The following is a 27878-nucleotide window of genomic DNA, read 5'->3' as shown; positions in this document are numbered from 1 at the left end:
TGCCATAAACTTTGGAAACCTTTTTGTAACCCAGGAACATTTACTCTGCTAAGTATTCCTTTCCATAACATATCAAACTCCAAACACTCTTGAGATTCTTTGTCTTTCAAATTCTGTTACAAATCCTGTTATAAAATCTATGGGACAGAAGACTATTTGACATTTCTAAAATCTACAGAAAATACGAGAGTAATATTTATGCCTTCCCCTCGCTCTGCTCCATCCCATTTAACTATTCACTTTTTTAACTCTTTTAACACAGATGTTTGAGTGGGTATAGTAAAAAAAAAAAAAAAAAAAAAGGGTTCAAGGCAGTCTATGGTCATTTCAAAGAGACGGTCAGGAACAAATGCAATTTTCTTTAAAAAGAGCTGTATTCTTTCTGCTCCGCTGCTAAGGTCAAGCAAAGAATCTGTGTTAAACTGCCAGTTTTCTTTGTGATACGTGAGGCAGCACAAAACACAAATTGCATTTCTACTCACTCTTCAGTTCAGCTCTTCTTTTAAATGCCACAGTACTGACAGTAATCACTGAGCTGAACAGATATGACACAGAAGACAGCGATGGAACAAATAAAGCCCATCCTTTCTTGGTTTTCCAGTGCTAACATAAACAAATATGTATTTGATTATCAGTTTGACTAGAGATGGTTCTGAAAGACAGAAGGCTCAGCTGATAGGTAAATTTTCAACACTGTGCCATTGCGAGAAACTCATCATATGTTAAACATCCTGAAATTAAAACAAATATAGAAATAAAAAAATATAAAAAATAAACTGGGAATTTAAAAAAAAATGATTTTTCAATAGTTTATCAATCTATGACATACTCCTGGTAAAATATTTTATTAACAAGGAATACACTTTAAGTAAGTTTATGAGAATGATATAAATAATTTTCAAAGATAACATGGGCTCCACACACTGTACTAACATAAACAGGTGGTATTTTACATTTCCCACATCCCTCATAAATTCTTCCATATGCTTGAAGGGAGAGCCTGCAAGTAAAAAAGGGAAAAAAAAAATAAAAGTAAAAAAAAAGAAGGAGGAGGAAGGAAATAGGAACTCAGAAGCAAGTAATTTTACCACAAACCACTTAATGATGATGATGATGATGATTATTATTATTATTATTTACTTTATTTATTTATTTATTTATTTTTAGCAACAGGTTATGCACCATACCGGAAAAGAAACATTCATGCTACCTGTCTACTGCTCTAAACTTGAACTGTGAGCCAGGGAAACTTTGATTCCCTCAGGAATTTTCACAGTACAAGCTAGTATTCTGTTTACCTAGATCATTTTCTGAGCAACAATGTATGCTATAGCCTGTCTAATTTGTTCCCAGTCCACAGCCTGCTATTTGCTTTGATTAAATTAACATCAGTGGTGAAGATTTTCTTTCCCATGAGTTCTTACCCTGTAAAGTACTCATTTTATCAACATCATTTGTGAAACTTGGAGTGAAGAAGGGAACTGTTAAAAGTTTCTCAGAACAGAAATTTTAATTTCTGCATTTTTCCTGCTTATATGTCAAGGAGAAATATACTTTATTCATAAACTTACTAACTTCTTTGTATTCTGACACCCTAAAGCATGCAAACACCTGAAACTGGTTTAATTAATATAGAACCATAGAATGGCTCATGTTGGGAGGGACCTGAAAGATCACCTAGTTCCAACCCCCTGCCATAGGCAGGGATGCCACCCACTAGATCAGGTTGTCTAGGGCCTTGTCCAACTGCTGGGGATGGGGCATACACAGTTTCTCTGGACAACCTGTTCCAGTGCCTTACCATGCTCACAGTAAAGAGTTTCTTCCAAATATCTAATCTAAACAGATTTTTTTCTTTTTTAGTTTAAAACCGTTACTGCTCGTCCTATCCCTACACCCCCAGACAGAGTCCCTCCCCAGCTCTCCAGTACCCACCTTTAGGTACTGGAAGGCTGCTACAAGGTCTCCCTGGAGCCTTCTCTTCTCCAGGCTGAACAACCTAAACTCCCTGTCTTTATATTTGAAACTAATATTTGAAATTAATATGTGATATTAATACTCATCCAGCAGGTAGTGATGCTTTAGAAACAAATGATGCAGCTTCACAAACTAGGTTGATGCATCATTCTTTTAAAGTAGATGACACTGAAGAATGAAAGGTTTTCAGTCACCAAAATAATTCTATTCTTGAAATATACCATCACTGTCAATCAGTAGAAAGTATTTATCTCACTAGATTTGCACAGCCTTCTATAATTCTTTAAAGAAGATGTTGGAGCTAATGACTATTTTCCATTAAAGAGTGTGTGTTACTTTGCACTTAAATAAATGCTATTTGAATATGTTTCAAGGATATGTGTATTTAAAACTGTTTATAGTCATTGGCATTTTGTTTTGATTCTTTCTCCTACTACCATTTGTCCACATTTGAATAGAGGGAGGTAGCTGTTTGTTTATAGCTAAGTGTGAAAAGAAATAAAAGCTATAGAATGAGAGTGAATGTAACTGCTGGGTCACCAAGAACTAGAGAAAACACACAGGAATACATGCATTTTTGCTTTGCATCTTGACATTTTTCCCAGATTGGAGGAAACAGAATTTAATTTTATTTCCCAATATTGAGTGAAATATATCTGTACACCACTGCTCGTTTGGAGTGTGGATGGTCACAATTCCTTCAAGAACAGGGAAGAGTCTTACTGATGCTGGGCTTCTCACTGATTTCACTAGGACTTGGGTATTTCTAGGGCAAGGGGGGCACAAACTCTTCTCAGTTCTGGACCATCATCATAAGAACAACACAAGCAGAAGTATTGCTTTGCTTAACATCCCATAAATTGAAGTCAATCTTAGATTTATAAATCCTTGTCAGTGTCTGAGGCAAGGTTCTACAACACAGAGGAAATAAATAAATAAATAAATAAATAAAAGAAAAAAGAAAAAAAAATGAAAACAAGGCTGTGCCTGGAAGATTTGTGCATTTTCTATTCTGGAAAGCTATGGCAGATTTCCTATGTTGGAAAGCCAGTGCATGAGAAACACAAGACAAGAAGTCACAGAGGCAGGAGAAGAATGCACTAATGTGACCGTGTGTACTCTCTGGACTCCAGTACCCCCAGACGATGTTGGGGTATAATCACGGGCCAGCAGCATCTAGTAGGAGAAGCACAAGGAAAAGACAAAGTCTGAAACAAATAGTCTGGCATACGAATTACTACCATTTCTTTCTATCCCATTATTCCCTTACCATTACTTTTACACAACTTTGTCCATTGTTCTGTTTCCTCCATCTTCTTTCTACACATTTGGTGGATTTTTTTTTCCCTGATTTCTTATTCTTTATTCTTAGTTGATGACCTGTGCTGTGTTCCTCCTTCCCATTGTTATTTTCTATCTCCTGTTCTGCATTATTTCTAATCAGTTCCTCACCCTTAAATATCACAGCCAATTGACATTTTGAGAGCATTCTCTAAAAAAGGAGAAGCTTGTATGATTTACTGTTTGTTGTTACATCAGACATTTAATAACTTTTGAGAATCTTGGTCAAATTTCATAGAGGAAAAATTTCAAAAATGGTCTTTTGACTTTAACTTTTATAAAAACAGATTTGTAAACAAAGTACCTAGTGAGAGAGAGAGATTATGATGCAAATTTGCAGCTATTATTTCCACTAGAAAATCCACTGTAACTGCTGTAAGTGAAAGAAAGGTATAGGAAAGCAGGCTTCTGCAGCTCACAGGGGACTCCTTGATTACTGTGATACACAGTTCTTTCTTCTCCTCTATTCCCCACAGGGAAGTAAAGTGTCTCTAGAGCATATTTGCAAACATAAGTAGGCACCATAAGGCCCAGGAAATGCATTTCTGCATCGTAGTGGCAGTCTATGCCATCAGATTTCATATGAAGCAGAACCCTGGTAGACTGACTGTGTGTGATGAGTGAACAGATGAGCATGTCACCAGGCGACCCAAATCAGATTATTCAATGTGTAGAAAATGCCTACTGGTTACTTTTTGTTTCAACTGAGAGAGAAAGGAACATCATTTTTATTTAAGTTCCAGACAAAACTTAAGGGAAGGGGAAACTTTAGATTCTGTCTCACATTCTGTGTGATCTAAGAAGAAAAAGCTCTGTGGATCTGAAACCATCAATGATCTGACAATACTTGGTTCTGAACATTCTGAGTAAAACACTGGAACGTATCTTGCAGGCTGCTAAAGAGAAGTATCTCTATAAACACTGTGTATCTTGTTCAACAAGCAACATTTCAGTATAATGCAAGCTACTATGCTGGTGGTAGGTTAGTAAAAAGAACAGTCAGTAAAGCAATCACATGATCTGGCAGACAATATGAATTACAGCTAGGATTCCTTTATTTTGCACATGTGGAATGGACAAGAATTACAAAATTACAAAACTGCATAAACTTCCACAAGGTTGCAAGGAACAAAGGAACTGCACTCAGTGTCAGCTAAAGAACTATGTGTAACAGTCTCTCAGCTGACTGCTTACAGCTCTTATTTTGCAAAACATTATGAAACTCATTTTTAAAAAATTAAAAACATTTCTGAGTTCACTTTCTGGTTCCCCTTCCATAAATAGTTTATTTGTTTGTTTATTTATTTGTTTATTTATTTTCACCTGAAAAGATAAAGTACTGCTTTTATGGCAGGTAACAGAGTTGAACACATACTTATTTTGGAGGGCAGAATCACAGTAGCCCTACCTAGCAGTTCCTGAGATAATGTTTTATACAACTTTGCATTTTTTTCTCCTCTTTTATTTTATTATTTTATTTTATATTTTACTTTATTTTCTCCACACAACTAGAGGCAAAGTGGTTTCAGCCAGTGTCTCCACTGGGCTCTGTTTAGTGGGTGGGTAATGCGTTAGCAAACAGCCATAGCTTCCAGCAAACTGAATTCCCAAGATCTGTAAGGATGAGATGCTGCACTGTGCTTTAATTCTATTCAGTATCTGTCAGAGGAGCTGTGTGAGAATACTTCTATAGGTATAGTTCTTCTGTAGTTTCTCCTCAGACTGGAAAGGGGAAAAAAAAAAAAAAAAAAAAAAAAAAAAAAAAACAGAAAGTCTTAAAAGCAGAAGGGGAGATTAATTAAAGTCAATAAACAAAGTAAAAGTGGAAAAGGATTAGCAGAGGAATGGAAGGAAATATAATGAAAAGTATGGAAAGAGAAAGATGAAAGAAGTAAGAGCAGGAAAAAAAAAAAAGAAAAAAAAAAGTATTTCCTAATTGTGCTTTCAAGACTGTCCCTAATGGATTTCACGTCATCCAAATTCTAGCAGATAGCATGTGCCGAAAATGCTGCAGATGGCTCAGCTCAGCAGCAAGGATGGCTTGGAAGGGAAACAGTTCCTGTTGCTGCCTCAACAGATTGTTTACAACAAAGATACCGACAGTGCCCAGTCATTGTCATGAAACAGTGCTTGTTCCCTTATTTGAGGCTTCAGTCTGGGCACTTCAAATGGCTGATTTGTGCGTGATTGAAATCAGGGGGGGCCTTGATAGTTCAATTCCTGCTGCTGAGGAACAGTCCCAAAGGTTTCCTGTCTCTTAACAGCAAGCAGTGTTGAGTGGAAAAAGCAGAGCAGGATTATCTCAATGAAATATTCAAAGTATAATGAAGGCTTCCTTCAAAAAATCACACCATGAAAAGCAGATTCATTAATATAACCTTCCATGACTTCACATCATAGTTCATATGGAAGAGGTTTAGATGGAAGTCCTCAATCAGTGAATTCCATTTCCATTAACAGAACAGATAGTAGGTTTTTGCAAGTCGTTAGCTAACAAAGCTACCAACCTTCTATTTGTACTACTACCCAACAGATGCTTCATGTGACCACTGCTGTTAGGGTGTCACCTCAGCATGTTTCCAATTAGACAGGAGCCCTCACACCCTAAAAGGATGCACTTCAGCTGTGTGTGAGGAAACACTAACTGCTGGTTTTGTACACAAGTCTAGTCTTGAGACCAGTCTCTTAAGCTGTCTGAACATAAAGAAAGATGCTGCTTGTATACATTAGTATACACCAGCCACAAGTTCTGAAGATTTTTAATTCATTTCATAGTTTGGTGGATCATAGTATTCCTTCTCCTCTATAAAAGAGTTTGAAGACTGTAAATGCTTCTGTTCAGGTGTATTTGCCTATTAATGTTCATTCTCTATGTTAAATTAGCATAAGACAATTAGACTAATAAAACTTTCACCAACCTGTTTTCTTCAAAGACTATTCCACAGTCTGTTCCATCTTACTTTTAACAAACAGCTAAGGACATGCAACATGCTCTTACTGTCCAAAGAAAGTGACTGCCTGAAGATCTCATACATCTTTAATTACATGTTTTAATTCCATTTTTATTTTTTTTTTACCTAACTGCTTACCTCTCCATTAAGAAATACTAGTCTCTTTCCTTCTTACTTTCAGAAAACATGTCCGATTTTCTTGATATTCATAACCTTTATATATCCTAATTTCCCTGTCCCCTGTGCTAAAGCGGTCAACAGTGACTAGCCCACTTTGCTACTTTATCCAAGTAGGTATTCATCATCTGGATGGTTTGATGAGAAAAGATGCACAGACCAATCCATTCACATTACAGCTGAATCCAGTCCCATTTACATTAAATCACTGTATACATATGCAAGTTACACAGTGAAGAATCAAGGACTACTATTTGACAGAGCTATTTGAATGTAGTCATAGTCACTTGTCATCATAAATCAGGTAGCATCAACCCTTTCATCATCTCATTTGGTCTTCTGTGAACTCTCTCCTGTTTATCAGATGGTTTCTGATAATGAAGAAGCCAGAACTGCAGACAGCCTTCTCAGTAACGAATTGGTATATTACATGTGGAAACCATCCTATTAAAAGTAGGAGCCATAGTTGAACCCCTCCTCCAGGTACTGAATTATGTGAACTGATAAAATTAGGGAAACATCTTTAACTTATTTCTCCAAGGCAAATAATTTTGACCACAAGGTCGGCCCATTAAAAAAAAAAAAAGAAGAAAAGAAAAAAAAAAGCAACATATTTCATTCTTTCAAGTAGGTGACAAACAGACTGGGTACAAATGAAGAATAACAGAAACCAGGCCAGAACTACTAGAATCACCTACTTCAATTGTAACAGTCCAGCAAAATACTTCCAAAACAGGATAATGCATATGGAAATGCAGAATTCAGGTTATCACTAGACATGTACAGCACAGGTAACTGCATTGAGAAGAGTAAGTGACTTCAGGCTTACTGCAGATGCTTCCCTGTATGTGATCTCTGTGAAGTACACCTGAACAAAAAGAACATGTTATACTCAGAGGAACAAAAAGAACTGTCAAGAAGAAACCAGAAAGCAATCTTATTTCCAGTAAGATCACTAACAGAATAGCTTGTCAATTTTTCAAATTCACAGTCAGAAAGTCATGTGGAAATAGTAAGGCACTCATTTTAAGGATACAAAATGCTCTGAGCAGGTAAAAAATCCTCTGCAACTGAAGTTTCAGATGCTAAAAAGATTGAAAAGAAGATCAAGGTGTGAACTGATTACTGTCTATAAGCATTATCAGAAAGGAAAGTAAGAGAATAAGGAGCTTTTCAAAGTTGTTAAAAAAGAAATAAGATAAAATGGCTAGAAATTGAAATTACACAAAATTGAGCTTGCAATGAATTCGATATCCTATTTGCAAAGAGAATTGAAACATCAGAACAGTTTGGTATTAAAAATATATATATATATATCAGAATTCTGCATTTATAAAGTCTTCAAAGCTTAATCTAGTTTATAAGAAGAACTGAAAGCTGCTCATACCCAGGGATGTGGTTGCCTAGCATTGTTGTACTTTATGTACAATCCTTTTGTTTGTTTTCCACAGACAATTCAGCCTACAACACTGATCTACATATAAACTGCATATACAATTCTTCATTAGAACAACGACTGCAATTCAGTTTACATCACCTGAGCCATAGTGAACTTAGCTGGTGGCTTACAGTGGCCAGTTAGGAATTTACTTATTTTTTCTCAAAGGATACATAACTGTTAAGAATACTATGCCTTTTCTGCTGTACCCCTGCTAGTATTCTGCTCTCTCCTTCCTTCTTTTCCCAGCCTTGCACTGACACTTCCACATCAGGTCACAGCTGATCACAGGTTACACTCAGTGCTATGAACTGCCCAAGGGAATTTATATGTCATTTTGATAGATACACTTATGCTTTCAGGACAGTTACCAAATAAGTGAGTTTTTCTCTGGCCAAAAAGTAGATATTCCCTTTCTTCACATTTTTTCTTTCCATTTATTTATTTATTTATTCATTTGAATGAGTATATTTTGCTTAATTATATTTGTTTTTCTAAAATTCCAACGCTCTAATATAAATCCTTAAAAATCCCCATTACATTTTTTTTTTTTTTTTTTTTTGGACGGAAGAAGAAGAGGGGAAAAGCACATTTCTTTTCAGAGGATATAGATGTGTGTCTTCATTAATTGGGTGTCTCAATTTCTACTCCAGTTAGAAAAGATGGGATTTTTTGCAGTCACAGGAGAAGCAGAACAAAATTAGACACCAAAAGCTATACTTATATTGACTTTGGAGGAAAAAAATAAAAATAAACATTGGTTTGCCTTAAATACAATCCACAGCAAGCCTAGACACTCAAAGGCTACTTTTTTTCAGCTTGACTCATACTGAGTAGTAACTTAATCTTCCTTATGGATGTTGGTTTGGCGCAGGCGACAACATAAGGCCAGTCTCTTACCCTTGATTCATTTACCAGGCATCTGGGGAAGAAGAGCTCTAGCTAACAGAGAGCATACTGGGGCCATAATACGGTAGTATTTTTCTAGCTCCCTGGCAAAACCTTTGTGAGCCATATATCTGACGGTCCCCCAAAGGCTCTCCCACACTGGGGATCAACGTTAAGACCTTGCCCAGATGTGAAATATTTATACAGAAAGCTGAAAAATAACCTCTAACAAATTGTCTGTTCCCAGTTCCTCACTAGGACGACTGCACAGTCATAACAGACAGAAACAGGTGAGCAAGCCCCGAAATGTCTTGGCTAACAAATGACGGAAGTCTTCCCTGAACTTCCTTCTCATTTTGTTGCCAGTCATCCCCTGGCATTCTCTGGCTCTGATATGTTTCATGCCCTTTGGGGAGAACTCAGAAGAAAACTTTCTTCTGTCTTGTTTCTCAGGGGAGAGGAAGGAATTTTCTCACGGGATGGTGAGCTGAGATAGCTCACAGAGGATGTCACTGACAATTGAGAGACCTGACCATTAGCAAAACCTCTCCATTTGTGACCATGATAAATAGACTTCTCCAACTTTATTATAAAGCTTGAAGGAATGGATTAAATCCAAAGCTGGCAGAGCTGCAGTTCAGTTGCAGCCTAAGCTTAACTGATTTGACATTTCATGATGCCAATGCCAGTTCTCCCAGCAGTTAAGGTATAACAGAATGTTACACCTTATAGGAAAAAAACAGAGGAATTTTGTGATCAGCAAGAACTTTGTGTGTTTTCAACAGAAACACTCACAGGCAGCTAGCTGCCTTCCACTGAGAAGTCATTCCCTGCCAAAGCTGATATACTCAAATATCAGCTGATATACTCATATTAGCAAAACCTGCTAAAAAGCATAAGTGACCTTGCATGTTGCAGAGGACAGAGCTGTCTCATATTTTTCCCAGTGAAGAATTTATCACAACTGTAATATTATTTTGAATACACTGTATATCATATATACTCTGAATAGCATCAGTTTAAAGGTTCCTGACTTACACGAAAGATCATTTTGATACAGCACACTTGAAAAACAGATAATTAATTTTAAAAGGAAGCTACTGTGCTATATTCCATGAGTTATGAAGCATGTAACCAGAGCTTCAGAATAACGTATGCTTATGTGAAAGGATAAAGCTCATTGAAGCACAATATATTATCTATAGACATATGGGATAGAAATTGGACAAGGGAACATTTCACTGAGGTAGTGAAATTCTAGCACAGTCCTCCCTGCAACTTAAGTAAGAGTATGTTCTGGGATAGTGAGCCTTGCTATGGTGTAAGACCAGTATCAGCAAACCCAAATGTTACTTTCCAACCTTGGATCTACTGATGCCAACAAAACTGCAAAACTTCTAGCTCTGCTCTTCAGCCTTTTCCAGTATATCCTGGATCATGCACTGATTTATTTCCAAGGGGTTAAAAAATAGCTGAAGTGAACCAGTTCTCCAGGATGCACTCCGTGGTGTGAGAGCTACTTCTGTTTACTGGGGAGTCTTGCAATTAGGACTTTCTTAAAATGAATAGACACTGAATTTGCTTTATTGAGACTGAATAACAGGCAAGCTAATCTAAAAAGTAGGCAGTCTGAACCTCAATAAAAGAAGAAAACCGGGCACTTAAATTTCTATGACACAAGTTCCCACATCGTAAAAAACATTACTGTTTTCCCACAGTATGGAACTTATTTTGTACACAAGATCCTGAAACTAATCAGACAAGTCACCTGTATTTGTAGATAAAAGGTGTTTGGCAAAAAGGAAATCAACAGAGAAGGCAAACCTACTCTAACCAGCTCAGGCCAAGAAATACATCTTTTCACATTCTTCCTCAAACAAACAAACAAACAAACAGAAAACCTCTTCTTTAATTCCTTCTCTTTCCCTCTGGATAGCTGGCTTGTTCTGAATTTTGTTTTTGCTTATTTTAAGACTCAAGCATGGAGAAATATATCCAAATATTTTCCAAGCATATATTAAAACTAAAAATATTTTAGTTTAACAAAACTCTTTGGGTAATTGACAATTTTTATTTATTTATTTATTTATTTTTAAAGGTGGCAGCAAATTAACTGGCAATCAGTCTGAGAAATAAAATGTAGAAAAAAAATGTTTTCTGTAATGTAAAAAACAGCTTATTAGCAAAAAAATCATGATATAAGTTTATTTTTTATTTATTTTTTATTATTATTATTTTTTAAAATCTTCTTCTCATCTTAAATGCCACTTTCTCAGGACAGGAATAATGAAACTCCCTTTGCATACACCTATTCTCTGGATAAAAGTATAATTCCAGTTACTAGTTACCAGAAAAAAACAATAGATTATCTTCACCCTTAATAAATGAACTTTAACTTGTATTAAGAAAAGAAAAAAATAAAAATAATAAAAAAAAAGAGTAACATTTCATTCAGCCCAGAAGATGCATGTACAGGTAGATCATGGAGAAATCAGCATTTAAAGGCTGCCTAAGTAATAACAGGTTTTTTTGTTTGTTTGTTTGTTTGTTTTAGGAAACTGAAAGTTTCTATTTTATTTGCTTGCCCAGGTACCCCAATTTGTTTGTTCTCTTTGGAAGTCACTGTACATCCCCTCAGTTAATTATTGTTAATGTTTTGCAGAGTGTGCTGCAATTAATTATTGTTATTAGTCTAATTAGTTTGCTAAATATAAGCAAGTAATGCTTGGCCTCAGGATTTAGAAGCTCTTTTATGTATGCTTTGTAACACTCCAAAACAGATTTAAACCAGAGGTTTGAGCTGCATCATGCTAGGGACCATGAGAGTACTGGGCTCACCAAGCAGATGTGGGTCTACGAAGGTATTTGTAATCAAAACCTGTTTCAAATCCATTAAGATTATTAGGGTTTAAAACTTGTAAGTCAACTTGAAGTAGTTTTGAATGGTTCTGAGCTGACCTGAGATTTGTCATCAAACCAGAGAAGACTGAGCGTCAAAACCTTTTTAAACTGGAAAAGCATATACATTAGGCATATAGTCAAGTGAAAGTCAGTAGAAAATTTACCTTTTTTCAAGTGTTCTTCAACATTATTTTTTTTTTGCCTTTTTTTTTTTTTTTCATTTTTATTCCTTGTTCTAGCCTTATTTTGGTCTGAACATGCAACAGAGCTATGGCAAAGTGTATAGCTGTGCTTGATATCAGACACAACCCACACAAAGTAACAAATAAGCATATTGCTCTGAAAACCTAAACAGTACTGTTTTCAGAACACTTTGAAGAGAGAACTCATTGTAGGGAATCTATAATCTATAATTACGATACAGAAATCTCTTTCCAGGTGAATAGCTTAGTACATTTTAACTAAATGCCAGTATTATCTACTAGCTATTATCAGTAGTCGGTTTTTGTTTTGTTTTTGTCTTTTATAAAGTAGTGACTGAGATTTATTTTTTTTTCTAAAACTAATTTACAAATGTGAAGTGACATTTCTTAAACCACTTGCAGTTTGTATGTTATTACCCTTATGTAGTGAGTATCAGACTTGGATGTGCTGAGTTTACCTTTTATAACCAATTCTTGTGAAATTTTTACTAGAGTGAATAGCCCAAACAACAAGAAATTGGCTGTCCTCATGGACTATCTGCTATCTTGGAAAACAGAACTGAAGGGACAACACAGACAACCAGTAGCAAATACTCTGTAACTACCAACACAAAAAGCACATCCATTGTTGTTGTCCCATTCCTTATTCCTTCCTGCCCATACGAAATGGCCACCCACAGCCCCTTAAAATGAGTGTGCAATTGTCAATGGAAAGACCTCCACACACACAATGTGAAGTGGCACAGGAGAGCAGAAGAGGGTGGGAAACAGAAGATCAAAATGCCCAGGGGATCCATAGAAGTGAACTGTGTTCAGAGTAAAATGATATCTTCAAACATTTCTGCAATTTAGCTCTTAAAGAAAACTCTTTCCAAAACTGATTTATTTAAAACTGAACAAAATGAAGAACCGAAAGTATAAAAGAGATATAAAAGATGTTTGTTTCCAACTCAGCAACTTAATCCCAGCTATTACTTCATTTAACATGGCTTAAGAAGGGAAGGAGGAGGGAGAGGAAGAAAGAAATCAAGATATTACCTATATATCATCCTATATATCACTTACCCAAAGTCTAGGATGAAAATAGAACTTTCTCTCTCTCTCTCTCATCCCTATGCTACCCTGACCCTGTTTTTGTAGTTAGACTCATAATTTCCTGAACAGAGTGAATCTAGGTCACTAGGAGAAAGAAGAGCTCATATTGTAGAAGGGAAGGAGTCCTTCAGGCCTTTTTCTGCTTTTAATCCAGTGTAAATTAATCCTGCCTAAGCATCAGTCAGAATGAATACATGGCTTACAGAGTAACACCAGTTCTTCCTTATCTCTATCAGCATGCCATCAGTTGGGCCAGCTCAGTATTCCACTGAAATATTTCATGCCCATTCCATAGGGGAAGCTCATAGCAAATAAATGATGAGAAAGGAGTCTGCCTCCTTTCTTCTAGTCTTAAGTCTCTCGGTTGCTGTTTTGTTCCCCAGTTTATCTCAGAAGGTTTTCAATTATCTCACTGAATGTCATAACTGGACATTTCATCCCATTTTTATTTCTCTAGACCACACAGACACACAATTCTTCTTAAGTAATTATCTGGTCTTTCTTCGTAGAGATGTCATTACCTTCTGTAATCCACAGCTTTGAAGGCTTTAGTGTCATGAAATCATCAGCTAAGTTTTTCTGAACAATGACAGTGAGATTTGAATAAATTTTTGTTTGTTTATTTTAATGGGTGCATTCAGGAAAAAAAAAAAGTGACGTTTTGCTGAAAGTTCCAGCTGACACAACCTGTACATCTGCTTTACCATGGATAAGATAATTTGAAACTGCAGAAAGTTACTCTAAGATAGCCAATATTTTCTTCTTTCCCATTTTGTATAGTGATCACAGCATAACATCCGTGCAAGAATTGTTTGCCTGGTTAAGCAATACTGGTGGGAATTAGTTCTCATTGAAGGATATGGCACTGAAGTTGAAGCTAAATATAACAAGAAAACAGAGATTATTGATATACACAGGAAATTATAACAATTCCCAGTATTTAATTTTATTATATATGTTTTTTATATATATCTATACCTAGTCTTGTTGTTTGGATAGGAAATAAAACTTGTTTAATCTACACAACTGTTACAGTTTAGTGCTTCAGATTGTTTATCCTGAAATTTGTTTGGAATCTAGCCTTTATATATTATATTACTTTTTGTTTGGTTGGTTATTTTCCTCTTCTTTATTTTTGAATTTCCTGGAGATGTAATAAATGCTTGTTGTGTGGCCAGCTCAGTATACTGGCTTCTGAGACAAACACTGCATGTTCAGCAAAGTCTTTTTAAGAACAGGGAATGCTAGTGTCAGTGAGAATAAATAAGAGGTGATAATATCTAGGAAAAAGAAAACATTGTCTGGAGAAAATAATGACTCCTCTTAAGAAATACCATTGTCAGACAGTAGCATATCTTGCCAGCACTGGACAGTGATATTAAAATATGCTGCAAATCTACCTTATCGCCTGGCATGAGACTCAGACATGCATTCTGTAACTGATGGGATGGGAGAGGAGAGTAACACCAGCTGAGACATAGTGATACTCAGCAAAAAAGTCAAAGGAAGATGTGGGGAAGAAAACAGTGTCACTGTAGGCATCCTCCACACTTTGCACGTACAGCTGACTTATAGTTAGTAACATTTCTGCCTAGGCTCAAGGAGGCCAACAAGTTACACCCGCACTATCCATCACCCCTCACCAAGTGTTGCAGTGCCACGAGCACCTGCTGTAACACTAACAGCAGCAAGCTGACTGCCCTCTCCTTTATACAATAGAGCCAAGGTTGCTTTTGCAAAAATATCTAATAAAAAAGGCTTATAATATTTCACTCTGTAACAAATTAAGCTGACTCACTGCCCCAGTCATCAATTATAGACTTTTATCCAAACCATGTGCAACAAAAAGAGGAAATAAACCCCTTAATAAATCATTCTTGTTCTGTGAACTTTACACTCCCAGTTCACCCCTTTTCCCCCAAAATGCTGCTGCTGAAACTTACCACTTTTGCCAACTCCCCCTGCTCCTAGCATCACCACCTTGTACTCTCTGGAGCCTGCTGAAGAATTGCTGGAGGAGCTGATCATTTCATTTTCTAACTCCATCTTGCACGAGGCAGAAGAAGGGAGCAAAAGGGAAGAAAAAGCAACTGGCAGGTGCTTTCTCTGTTCTTAAAGAACTACAAAAGGTCCGTTTAAAAAAAAAAAAAAGGCAGAAAGGAAAGGTATAATACAAGAGATACGATTTATCAGCCTCGCACTCGCTCTGTGCCTATGTTAGCTGGAGAAGGTCTCATAGCAACCACTTTAACAGCTTCCAATAAAAATCTCCCTCTGCCCCCTCCCAGCTCTGTATCATTCTCTGTGTTTCTCTTCCTGGACAGAAGCAGTTTTGTGAGGCTCAAGAGCTCTGATACCTCTGGGTGTTGCTGTGTCATTGGAATCAAATTTAGCAGAGCCTCCAGAACAAAGAAATGGATCACATTTCCTAATTATGATGCTTATTATTGCACATATCACTTGCTTGAATTTTAAACAATAAAAGACTATCAGACAACCGCCTTGCCACCTTGGAGTTAAATATTCATCCTATGTTCAGCAAGTTTGCTAGACTTATATTTAACACAATCGGAAGCAAAATGAGCAACAACTTTTAAAAGTCTTTGCAGGTAGCTTCATGAAGAACAAAGTTTTCTAAGGTTCAGCTTGTCCCCAGATCATTTTCTTTTATTTCAGTTTGCATCCTTTATTTGCAGAAATAAGCCACATATTTTGGAAAATGGCTGTGAGGTGGTTTTTGTTTTTGTTGTTGCTGTTTTTTTTTCCCCACACAGAACTTTAGAAGGGGCTTGGGACTAGAGTGGAGGACCTATTCATCTACAAAATATCCATGCAAGTAAAATAGAATAACGAACTGTTATAAATATTTCATACTAATGTAAAGTGGCATATCTAACCAACCTGGTCAGCCCTAACAAATAAATAAAGAAAAAAAAAAGGTAAAAGTTTGTGAATAGCACAGTGTGACACATTCTCCAACTAGAATTATCCAGTGCAAACTTACAACTAAGGACAACTCTTCATTGATTTCTGAAGACGTCCTTAACAGATGTAGAACATTCAAAGAATGTGATAAGTAATAAGATCCTTTCTCAGTTTTAACTGTTACACAGTATTTTCAAGGACCAAAGAGAAACTACTGCAAAATAGGTGGAAAGCAAAAACTTGCTCTCCTTTGCGATGGGTTTTCATGATATGTGCAACTGTGAAGGAGATAAGAAAATGGAAGCAGGAGAGGTACCTGATAAAATAATCAGTCTTGGAAGTCAGACACCTCCATCTATCCACTCCTCCAAGTATTTCAGAGAGTAAACACAAAGCATTAGGCAGGAATACAGAATTAGAAGTTGCAACAGAAGAAAAAAATCATAGCCTGATTAAGGATATGTTTTAAAGAAAATGAAGAAGGAGGGAAAAAGTATAAAGGGCACACAAGAGATAGTTTAACAGACTATGAAAATATATGATTGAAGAGGAGAGATACGCAGTAATGTTAATAAAATTACAATTGGGATAGAGAAGGTGAGCAGAACATTTTCTCTCCTAATACAAAGATTAGGAAACATCAGACGAAACAACAGTGTCTGGATTCAAAACCAAAGTACTTATAGGAGTCATGGCTGACTTAAGGAACTCTATTTAAAGTTTTTGGCAGTAAAAATGAACTTATAATGGAAAAATAATAATAATAAAAATCCATTGAGGACTACTAAATACTACCTCTTGCTCAAGAAGTACTCAAGACTCACACCAACAGACCGAGGAAAACACTGGAAAAAAAGTATCATGGTCTGTTCACAGCTACACAGAAAAAGAGAGGAGAGGGAGAGCCCCTATTCTCTGAGTACTCCTCTGGAATCAGGATCTTCAACTGTTGTCCTACAGGATTTCTGTAATAACCATGGTCTGAGCAGTTCTGTATTGTCAGGCCTGGATACAAACCTCAGAATTCAGAAGGGTTTGTTCTTCAGAGCATAAAATATGACTTAAACAGGAAATTCTGAATGTAATAACGTGATGTCTAAATATCGAACTTCAGTAGTATGAGACTGGAAGGTCAGTAAATCCCTGTTGTGATTAGAATTCCATTTTCATTAAAATCATCCTCAAATGCTCAGTATTGACATTCTAGACAAAACTAGTAATGACACCAAAACCACTCATTAGAACAGCTGGGTTTTCCTGGTAATCTCCCATCAACACAGCCACTTCCTTCTCAGGAGGTTGTATCCCCATAGCTGGCAGTAACTTTGGCTGACTTTAAAAACATCTGAGAAGTGGGTGGCTGTGGGGGTGACTCGAAAGACAAGCTAAGCAAAATATTTCAAAAAATATTAATGAAAATGATATATATGTAATAGATAAGAATTATTTTTTTTCCTCCTGTTAATGTTTGCCAGAGAAAAGTAAGTAGCAAGGCTTTTTTTTTTCCCCTTTGTTTACACTGGAAAGTAGGAAGGATTATAGGAAATACAGAGAATCATGTTAGAGCAAGGAGCAAAATAAGACTGAAGTAAATGGAAAGCCATTTGCTCATTTTTGAGCATAATCTAGAAAAATTAAGGTAGAATTTTTAGGTCTAGAAGAGTGCTTTTTTTTTTTTTCTTCAGATGAACCATATTAAGTCCCTGTTTTAAGGACCAAGATTCATGTTTATTAAACCAACAAGAGCTTAATAAGCATTATTACATTATATAAACAGTTGGACAAACATATCCACCTATTTCACTTCCATAGGCCCTTGTCCAGATCCTAAAAATAGAATACTGTATTCCTATTTACAATGCAGTATTTGTTCTAATTGTTTGTTGTCATAACTTTCTATTGACAGCCTCATCTGCCCCAGTTTTATTCATTTCTGTAGTGGAAGACAAATATTTTAGCTTCATTCTCAGTTATGAGAATATAAATTAGTCTTCCATCTCCCATTTGAGCAGAAAAGTACAAGGGTTCTGCCTTCAGTCTGCTACTAAAAAAAAAAAAGTTAATAATGAGATGATTTGAAATGACTCATCTCAAAACACCTAAAACTAGAATTACAAAAGAAAAATCACTGGTGGAAATGCTTTATGGACAACAGGAAGACACAGTACAAAATGCAACAATTAAACCTAAGATATTAGAGTTATTTCATTTTATTTTAATGAATGACTCATTCCACAACAAATTCTAATCCTCTGTTTCATTTCTTTGTTTCTCTGCTTTAAGGATACATTTATCATGATGCAAATTCATAGAAAACTGTCCTCAGGCAAACAAGAGCAGCTGCAAAGGTGAGAAAAAAAGCTTGGGGTACTAACCTGTAATGAATCATTTATTTAATAAATTCAGACACTATTGCTGTTTACATATTACTTATGACCATACAGTCAATCTGCTGTGTTTTTTTTTTCCTATTTCTTTTAATTTGTTATTCAAAATCACTTTTTAAGAAACAGCAATTTTCTAAGAGCATTCAGTATTCAAAATATAGCAATTGCATTGTTTGAGTATCTGTTTGTTAACATTGAAACAGCTATATGCTTAGATTTTGAAGCATGCTTTAGTCTTAAGCAAAAGACAACAGAAGTATAAGATGAGCTTTTTCTGGAGAAAATGCCATTATAAAATACATTCTATTCATCCTACATCTGCACTTGCTCTGGGGGTATTGAATAAAAGAATGAGATGTTAATACAACATGTAAATGTTCTGAAATTGTTTCCTAGAGCACTTTATGTTGAAGGGATTTTGTCAATTAACCTGGATAAATATTCTTGTCATTAGGCAGGGAGTTCATGAGTTTAAAAACTTGATTAGCAAGCAAAATGCAAATCTTGACTGATTTGTGCTCCAGTAAGTGATGGGTTTAAAGACATGTTAACCATTTAACTATAAGCAACTATGCATGAGCCCAGTGGGGGACATTCCATTATGGAAAAAATGACCACTTTTTTTTTTTCCTTGTTCTTACATACTATGCACAGCAGAGAGGGGATACGTAAAAAGCATCCTTCAGAAAAGGCTTATAAGCCCACTTTGCTGAAATGTTGCTGTGACAAGAAAGAGCGCTAATGCAGAAATCACTGCAGAACTCTGGAGCACTGATCAAACCTACTCCTGAGAAAAGCTACATTTGGCACACTAGCTTAACTTGACCAATTGTGAATAAAGCTAGCATGATAGAGTAATTGCTAGGAGACTTGAATTTTTTTTAACTTATATTTTACATTAAGAGATTTAACATATTCATTCCTAAATATTCTGAGCACCTCTGAATCATACTGCTAAGAGACCTCCAACACACTGCAGAAGCAACTCTGCATTTTTGTAATTCATATTCCTTCTAGAAATACCCAGCGGTTCAATCCCATCTGCCACAGACACCCTGACTTGCTTAGGCAATCCCCATCCTTTTTTTTCTGTTCTCCAAATTACTCATCTGTATGATGACTCATTGTGTCAAACATCCCTCACCATACTTGATGGGACACTTGACAACCTCCCACCTTGAAGCCAACTCTTTAGCTCAAGCTGTTAAGACATGCGCCTTTTGTTCTGAAGTTCTTATTTCTGTCCCTAGTGTCAGACAACATATTGTCCCATGTCTCTGCTGCAATGCATTTTAATCTAAGCCTTATTAGTATGTCGAGTGGTAACAGCAAATAACAGGAGAAAAGTTGTGAGACCAACTATTAACAGAAAATGTGAAACAACTTAAAAGCCCACAGAGTAATGGAGAATTGTCTTTCTGGTCTTGTCATAACAGAAGGGAGGTTTGGCATGAGTTCAGAGCAATATCTTCCTCTTCTTTATCCCAGGTCAAACAATGCAACCAACACTGTGTAGCTGTTGTACAGAGTTTTAAGAAATAGCAACAGTTTATCACATTCTTGAGAACATTCAAGAATATAATTTTTAGAAGATCTTGCAAGTGATGGCTCTAACTTCTAGAACAGAAACACTGAAGGTCATGTCCTAGAGCATGTCAAAGGGAAAAAGCTATTTCCTCTGGGTTTCCAATAAGGTTTCACAACTGATTTATGATCTTACTGTGAAGAAGTACTAATAACTGCAGGTCATTTGTAGATATATGTTGAGTTTTAATTACATTCATAGATAGCACTTTTATACTTTCAGATGGAACACTGATAATCAGAACGTGTGAATTTTAAAGACCTCAAAACCTTAACTACATGTAAACATGCTCCCCATGAGCACAAATATATGATTATTCTAAATCCATTCATCTTCCAGTGCTTTTGCTAGGAAGGAAAACAATAAGCATAACTGAAATATGAAATACTACAAAAACAGGGTTAGATGAGCTCTGCAAAGGTCATCTTTTTCATCCCTGTGAAGATACACAAATCCATTTAATTCAAATAATACTTGTTTAACTTTACTTTATTGTCTTCCAGAGAAATAAATCATTTTATTATTTTTTTAAGCACTGAAATAAATTGCCTCACTATCCTATGAGAAGCTTCTTTAAAACTCAAATGTCCTTTATTACAGAGTAAGTCTATACTTCTCATTCTACCTGCTACAGCTAGTATGAAAAGACATAGTGAATGTACTGAACACGTATTTAAATAGCAAGCTAGTGAATGTATATGAACGTGATAAATACAGAGAATGTTGTTCTCTCCCAAGCCTTCCTGCCTCTTCTTTTCATTCATGCTTCTTCCTTTTCCCCAGAAAGGCAACTCTATCAATCCTCCTTCACAGGTCATTTATTAACCGTCTATGCTATTTGTGTTTCCACAGGTAGTTTCTCCCCTACCTGTTTTCAAAAGCGTTTCCCAAATCTAAAGACATTGTTTCAAGCCTTCAGACAACATGGATTTACACCTATTACTGGTGCATTTCAAGTTTAGCATAGTTAGAATAAACATAGGCAACCAACATAAACAGATGTCAAATTTTTGGTACTTTCTAACCTGTTCCTGAATGCTCTCGGTGACATACCACAATCTACTGAGAATGTGCCAGTTTCCCACCTTTAATTTTTGGCTGCTATTCTTTTTCAAATCATCCTTGCTACATTGGTTTCTGGAAAAAGAAGATTCATTATGATTGTCACCTTGAAAGGGTTTCTAGATAATGGTAATGACTGCGTCCCTCAATTCCATGCACCTGAAAAAAAAAAGTTTCTTTAATCTGGGTCACATGCTTTATACTCCACGCAGACTTTTGGTTGGCCATCGCTGTTTCTTCACACCAGAGACACACTGTTAAATCTTAAAACCTCTGTAGATAGAATAGATACAGAGATAGATAGAACTTATACGTACATGCAGGCAAGAACAGTCACAGAGATGTTGGACTTTTTTCTTCCTACATATGCATCACCTCTGCAGATTACAGGTAGCTCACAATTGCCTTTCTCAGCCCTGACACATTCCATACTGGTTTTTATTGTCTGATGTGTTTTTAGATTTAATCACACATCTTCACAACCTTCCTTTTGTTCCTTCTCTAGACTCGTTCACTGTTTAGAACAGTTCTCATGTGTACTCTCTATCCATCTGAATGTAATAATGCCAACAAATTTGTTCATGTTTGCATATACAAGTTGTACCAGGACACTGTCAAAAAGCATAGCCTCTTAAGACTCTATGGCAATTTTCATTTGGACACTGGACCAATAACTTATTCAAAAGACACAAAATAATATTTTGAGATACACATTATGTACGCACAGTTGATACTAGCAGAACAGCATCTTTAAAGGCCGTTTTTATTTGTTTAGTTTGGATAAAGGTGTTTTTCATTGAGCATACACTTTTAAAAATAATTGGAATTCTGAAGTTATGCCATTCTTATGTTATAGTATCTGGTAAGATAGTACTGATACTCTACAATGCTGTTCTACTGCCAGATGTATGGGCAGCTGTTTTCATATGATACTGCCATATTTTCCCTGTTTAGAACTGAAGAATCGAGTTTAGGAGTCTTCCTGCACATCAGATATAAAGGCAATTTGGCACATTATAAAAAAGAAAAATTATTTTATTAATCTTTTTATTTAGGAACAGGTATAACCAAGTGTGTGATTTCACCACAGAGCCTTGCCAAAACGTAACAGTAAAACAAACCAAAAATAAATGAGAGCAACAGACAGATTCTTGAATTTGATCTGCTACTAGTCGTCCAGATTTTTTATTTTATTTTATTTATTCACTTTGCTGTCTGTAAGAGACGAGTTTCAGTTTCATCACAGAAACACCAAACAGGATGAATCTGATTTTTTCTGACCTACCTTTCTGTAGGTATCACTTACTGGTTTACATATTGTGATAGTTATAATCTAAATATCAAATTGTTTATCATCATTCTGTTGGTCAAGTACTTTTGCAGTTCTTATATCAGTTGCAATTATTATCTTTTATCTCAAATTATCTTTTATATTTTTATCTTATTTTTTTTTTATCTTTTATCTCAAATTATCTTTTGAGTACATAATAAAGCTGAATAACTGTATTGACAACAAAAGAGGTGCAGTTCCTTTAAAATCATCAGTGAAAGGATCCTTCAAGTTAATTCAGACTTTTGTATAGCTAAATCTCTCCCTGAGCATATTCTTTCTTATGTTGAAGAGCAGAACATTTAGCGAGTACAGCATAACTGAGGCTTGGATTCAGCTGCCTAATGGGGGTGAATTATGGGCTACCAAAAATGACAGAAAAATTAATATATATATACACTGTTGTTTTCAGTAGCAGTAGTGCAGTCTCTTTGACTACAAGTTTCTACTGACTTTTTTTTTTCACATCTGTGCTTGTGTTCTGATGATCATACCTATTTTGATAGTTTCCCAGGTGCTTATGCAAAAACAGCATTGAAAACAGGAGGAATCCTGTATGAAGGATATCACTACGTTTTCTAAATCTGAGATCAGCTCTGACATTAAGCTCTACCAAGTGAATTATGAGATAGATAAACACTAATTTATTTGGAAAATTCTTACAGACCTGTATTGTAAAAGATGACAAATATTCCACTTCTGACTTCCACTGCAGTTCAAGACATGCTTCTACCAAAGACACTAGACAGTCTGTCACTAGTTAGTCCGTTAATCAGTTTAAAGATGGTATTGTTATAAAATATGGTAAAATCAATAGGCTTCCATGTTTGGAGAAGACCTAATCTAACCTGTATATGACATGAAAAGCAAAGCAGTTAAGTAATTTTCTAATGTTATTAATTAACCATGAGTGGAAAAAAAAATACCGTAAACTTCATTATATCACTACCTGCTTAACTTTAAAAAGCTGAACTTTAGCAAAAAAAAAAATCATTCAGAAGACTGACACAGAACTCTAGTTCTTCCCACTTGCTTAACGTGCCTTACTGGTCTCAAATTAGTAAAGAATTGTCCAAGACAAGATTGTGTACTAGGTGATCTATTGAACTTGTTTTTCCAAGCTTTAATGTCAGTTTTCCTGTCAGATGTGATTTTCATTGCTCTATAAAGAAAAGAAAACTCTTTACAATCTGCAAGGAGAAGGATAAAAACTTGAGACAGGTCTGCAAATTCAGAATACTGAACTAATTGTAGGGTTAAATTCACCAAGTGATGACTTTTCCTGGAGCTATCAGCAGCATATTGATAACACCAAAAGTACTCTTTAGATACCAAGTAAGAGCATTCTTTCTGCTCAGCAAAGACAATATTTAAATTAAGTGATATTACTGTAAAACTAGCAAAAATATATTGCCTGAAGGGAGGAAAAGAAAGCCCAAATTAGCACTGCTTCTGTGACACATCAATATCATTTACTAGAGCTTTGGAAAAAAAAAAAGATGAAAAATCTTTCATATTTCCATGAATTTTTTTTAACAAAGACCACATAATCAAATATATATTTTTTTTTTGGGTGGGGGGCGGGTACAGATTTCTCTTCACAAAGAAAATATATTTTTCCAAATTCCATACTGAGGAATGGGTGTTCTCAAACGGCCACAGTTAATAAAGCCTGTAGACCAAATGTAGACAGCTTAAAGAATGCAGAATTACTTAAAAGTCTGGCTACCTTTGAGAGCTCATAAACAGGCCAAGCCCTGCAAAGTTCAACAGGTTACCTAAAATTGTTGCTGAAAGCGTATAATCAAGAAGTCTTCAGGTAGGCACACTGCTGACACAAGCTACTTCTACATTAAAATTCAGGCCCATTGTTTCTCTGTGCTTACCAAAGTTAGGTTAGGTTCCTTTTCCAGAAGTACCGTCTGACTCTAAACAGTTTAGTATTTCAGAGAAGCTGTTTGTACTTTCAGCTATAGCTATCTGGAAATACAATCCCTTTTAGAAATAATAATAATAATCATCATCATCATCCTGGCAGTTCTGCTTTTCCTGATTAACCCTTATTCTTTGATGGAGAAGTGTCTCATGGCTAGGCCCACATCTAAATTCCTTTAAATAACTGAGCTCAGAGACTGAGATGAAGAATCATATATCACCATATAAAATAAACATCCATTAAATTTATCTGTATGACAAGTAGCATTCAAAAGCTAACCATAACATCTACTTCTCAAATTCCAGAGCATTATGTCCACAAATCTCTACAAGAATATTTTCCTTAAGTTTTTAAAGTTTAGGATCAAATGTATACAGACAAATATGTACAAACACAAATAACAAACATACATGATATAACCAAATATTTTTAACAAGATCTACCCTAAAATAATACTTATAAGTATTTATTCAATGATATAAAATTTTAATATTTTTTTTTACTGGTTACGTTGGCCCGGGACTCAAAGAGGTAAGAATGGTATTATTGAAAAGCCATTTACTTGTTGCTTGTGAGAAGGTAGCAGTAAAACCAAATATCCTGCCTGATGAACAAAACTTGAACGGGAACTGCATTTGATTAGTTCTCAAGTCCCAAATACTTCTTCATTCCATAAGATCAAATCCAGAGTTCAGACACAAATGCCCTGAGGATCACACCACCTGTGCTAGACTCAAGTTTGGAAAGAAAGAGACTTTTGTGTGTACCCATGAGACAGACTGCGGCATTTTTTTGTCTTTTTTTTTTCTTTTTTTGCTATTAATGTGCCTAGAAGACACATCCACAGTTATTAATGAAAAGGGCTAGACTGAAATATATATATATTCTCTTTAATTTTGCTGCAGCTGTTTGTTGTGGACGTTCCTTGACAATATAACAAAAGGAAAAGGCTGAACCAACAGTGGATCTTTAATGGGTTGGAATACGCAAATACCATGTGAGACAGTGGCCAACAAAGATCAGAGGAATTTACGTTCTTTCTATTAACTAGTGACAATAAAGGATTCTTGAATACTGGAACCCAGACAAGTCCTTGATACACTTCAGATGAAAGACCTTGACTGGATTTCAGGAATTCTTTATAAGCTGAGTACTGTCACAGAACAGTTCCTATAATATTTTCATTTTGCAAATATCCAGTTTACTAATCTGTGTTGCTGTTTTATTTCCTATGCATATCCTCCAATCTTTGGGCCAACAGCTGACAAAAATTAATTTAAAAAGTCAAACACTAATTCTTAGGTTATTTTTCCAGGTGTCTTTTACTTCCACATGATTTTAAGTAGCATTTAAGTTTATCTCACATCAATCCAAACATTTTTTTTCCCCCCATGCAAATCTCTTTCAGCTCAACTTCATACTTTCATCCACACTTAAAGACTGATACATTAAAATGGTAGTAGAATGACCTGCATTTTCTCTGCACCCTTTCCTTTTCTGTGTTCTAATGTTCCTTCCATTTTTCAGTAAATTCCTCAAAAGAATACTGATATTTTCTTTCTTCTTGAGCAGCAACTATTTTTATAAACTCATTGCTTAAGGTTTTAGTAAAGCATATACATCTCAATAACAGTACAATAATTCATGCTGACCTAGTCTTAAAACAGTATTGCCAAGAAATTTCTTTCAGCATCTTAACCACTGGATAAGAAGCAGACAGTGCCTTTGATATAACTGTTGCCTGCCTACCATTAATTTTCTCTAGAGTATTTAAACCCTTCATTCTCCAGGAAGATTATGAGCTACTACATTGTCTTCAATGGGAGAATCTGTAAAATTGTGTTGCAAGTTTAAAATGAATGGCTTAACTTTTTCTTTTTTTTTTTTTTTTCTTCTTTCTTTGACATCTTCATTTCTTCATTTGGCCATTAGTAATGTAAATTTATTTGATCAAACAAAGTGTCACTGGCAACAGATATATTACATAAACCCACTAATGAGTCAAAATAAGTTTGATTAGGATTTTTATATTGTATACATCTCTACTCAGTACTGCAGAAAATTCACTAACATTTTCTCACTAAATTTGTTGTATTTTTGCAACAGAATCACTGCAATGTCTTATATTGTAGCAATCTTCCCCTTCTCTCTCCCATCTTTTTTGTTTCACTATGATTTCTACCCAAAAAAATAAAACTTAAGAACTCTATGATTCTGTTCTCTAGAATCCTAGCTAGCTCCAGTGATCCTTCCATAAATACAACTGCATCACATCACTTAAACTTACATAAAGCTTAATGTTCAAATTCTGAGTTTTCTTTTGTTTGTGTTTTTTTATTACTTTTTTTTTTATTTTTTTTATTCTTTCTATTTATGCTCAATGTTAGTGTTTCAATGAACAAATAACAGGATTATCTAATTTAAACGTTCCTACAAATCTCATCCATACAATCAGGGGCTACACAACCGTATTTTAAATAAAGGAAGCTTTAACTGCCAAACTTGCATATGTAAAGAGTCCAGAAAGCCCTCTGGAGAAAGATCTTTCCCTGGGTCCTCAGAATCCTAAAGATGCAAATCCCAATGCAAATCTGGAATACTGAATTTGCCAGCCTGCATTTCTTTTTCTTCTCATGTATATGCAATAGTGATTCATCTGGCAGGTATGGGCCATGAACCATGTTAAAGAATCTTCCAATTGCAGCAGAAATGCACTATAATGAGTCCCATAAAAAAATCACTAAGTCTGACATTGGAAGGACATTGGGAATATTAAAATTGAGATTCAGGTGTCTGGAGAGCATGGGTGCACATTACCATACATTTCCCTAAGTCTGTAAACTGTTCTTGCCTTGCAGCAATTTGCACAGTATAGCAATTAATTGTGGATTATCTTCATAGGATAACGGTGAGTGTAATCAGTCAAATTTAATTGACAGCCCACTGAAACTTAAGGAGATTTGATTTTCTAGAGTTCTGAATCTTCGGAAACCTCAAATTAAAGGCAGACAATTAAGACTGATACAGTCAAAGACTCTCCAATTAATCACAATTTGTTTACCAATGCACTTTACAACTGAGTGATTGCCTAGCATCCTGTTGTACTTAAGACAATAATGTCAAATAGACATTCTCTTCCTGCACTGTATTTTTAAAAATGGGCTTCCATTTTCTTTCTTAAACCACTAGCAATATGAGTTTGACTTATGACTTGCTGATTTCATTCATTTGCAAATCTTCAGCTATTAACATTTTCTTGTTTAATACACTTTTATGTGGATATCATATATAATCATTATAAAATTTATTTTGCAAACCTTTCTAGTGTGCTAATCATAGGCTGTTTTCCAGTTCATGACTGAAGTTATATCTTTATTTAATCTACTACCTCATTTTTTATTTGCACAGTATCCAATGAAACCTGCATTAGAAGGATATCTAATTTGCCTGTTGCTGGTTACTTTTCCCAGTCTTTGGGCAGAATTAGTTAACTAGATTTCAGTGATAAAAATCCACATTTTCTATCTTTTTTTCCTGGGCTTTGGTTTGTGAGGTAAGAAGAATCAAACTGGGAAACTGGAAGTGGAGTGTGACTTGTGCAGCTGTTCCAACCATCTGGGTTTCTCCCATCTACCTCCCTCTTCTTCAAGCAGATGGACAGTAATGGTGATCTTTGATGAAT

General features: G+C 35.5%; 1 protein-coding gene across 1 annotated transcript in view; it reads right to left on the bottom strand.

Moving 5' to 3' along the window:
• RIT2 (Ras like without CAAX 2) overlaps positions 1 to 15017 on the bottom strand; it is a 191985-nt gene extending 176968 nt beyond the window's left edge. Inside the window, exon 1 of the mRNA XM_035560034.2 lies at positions 14915 to 15017. Coding sequence (XP_035415927.1) covers positions 14915 to 15017 — 103 coding nt within the window. The remainder of the gene's footprint in view (positions 1 to 14914) is intronic.
• Positions 15018 to 27878: the final 12861 nt, after the last annotated feature.

Source organism: Cygnus atratus, chromosome Z, assembly GCF_013377495.2.
Source record: "Cygnus atratus isolate AKBS03 ecotype Queensland, Australia chromosome Z, CAtr_DNAZoo_HiC_assembly, whole genome shotgun sequence".
NCBI classification, from domain to species: Eukaryota; Metazoa; Chordata; class Aves; order Anseriformes; family Anatidae; genus Cygnus; species Cygnus atratus.
The sequence above is the reverse complement of the archived record's forward strand: the minus strand, read 5'-3'. Positions and strand labels throughout refer to the sequence as shown.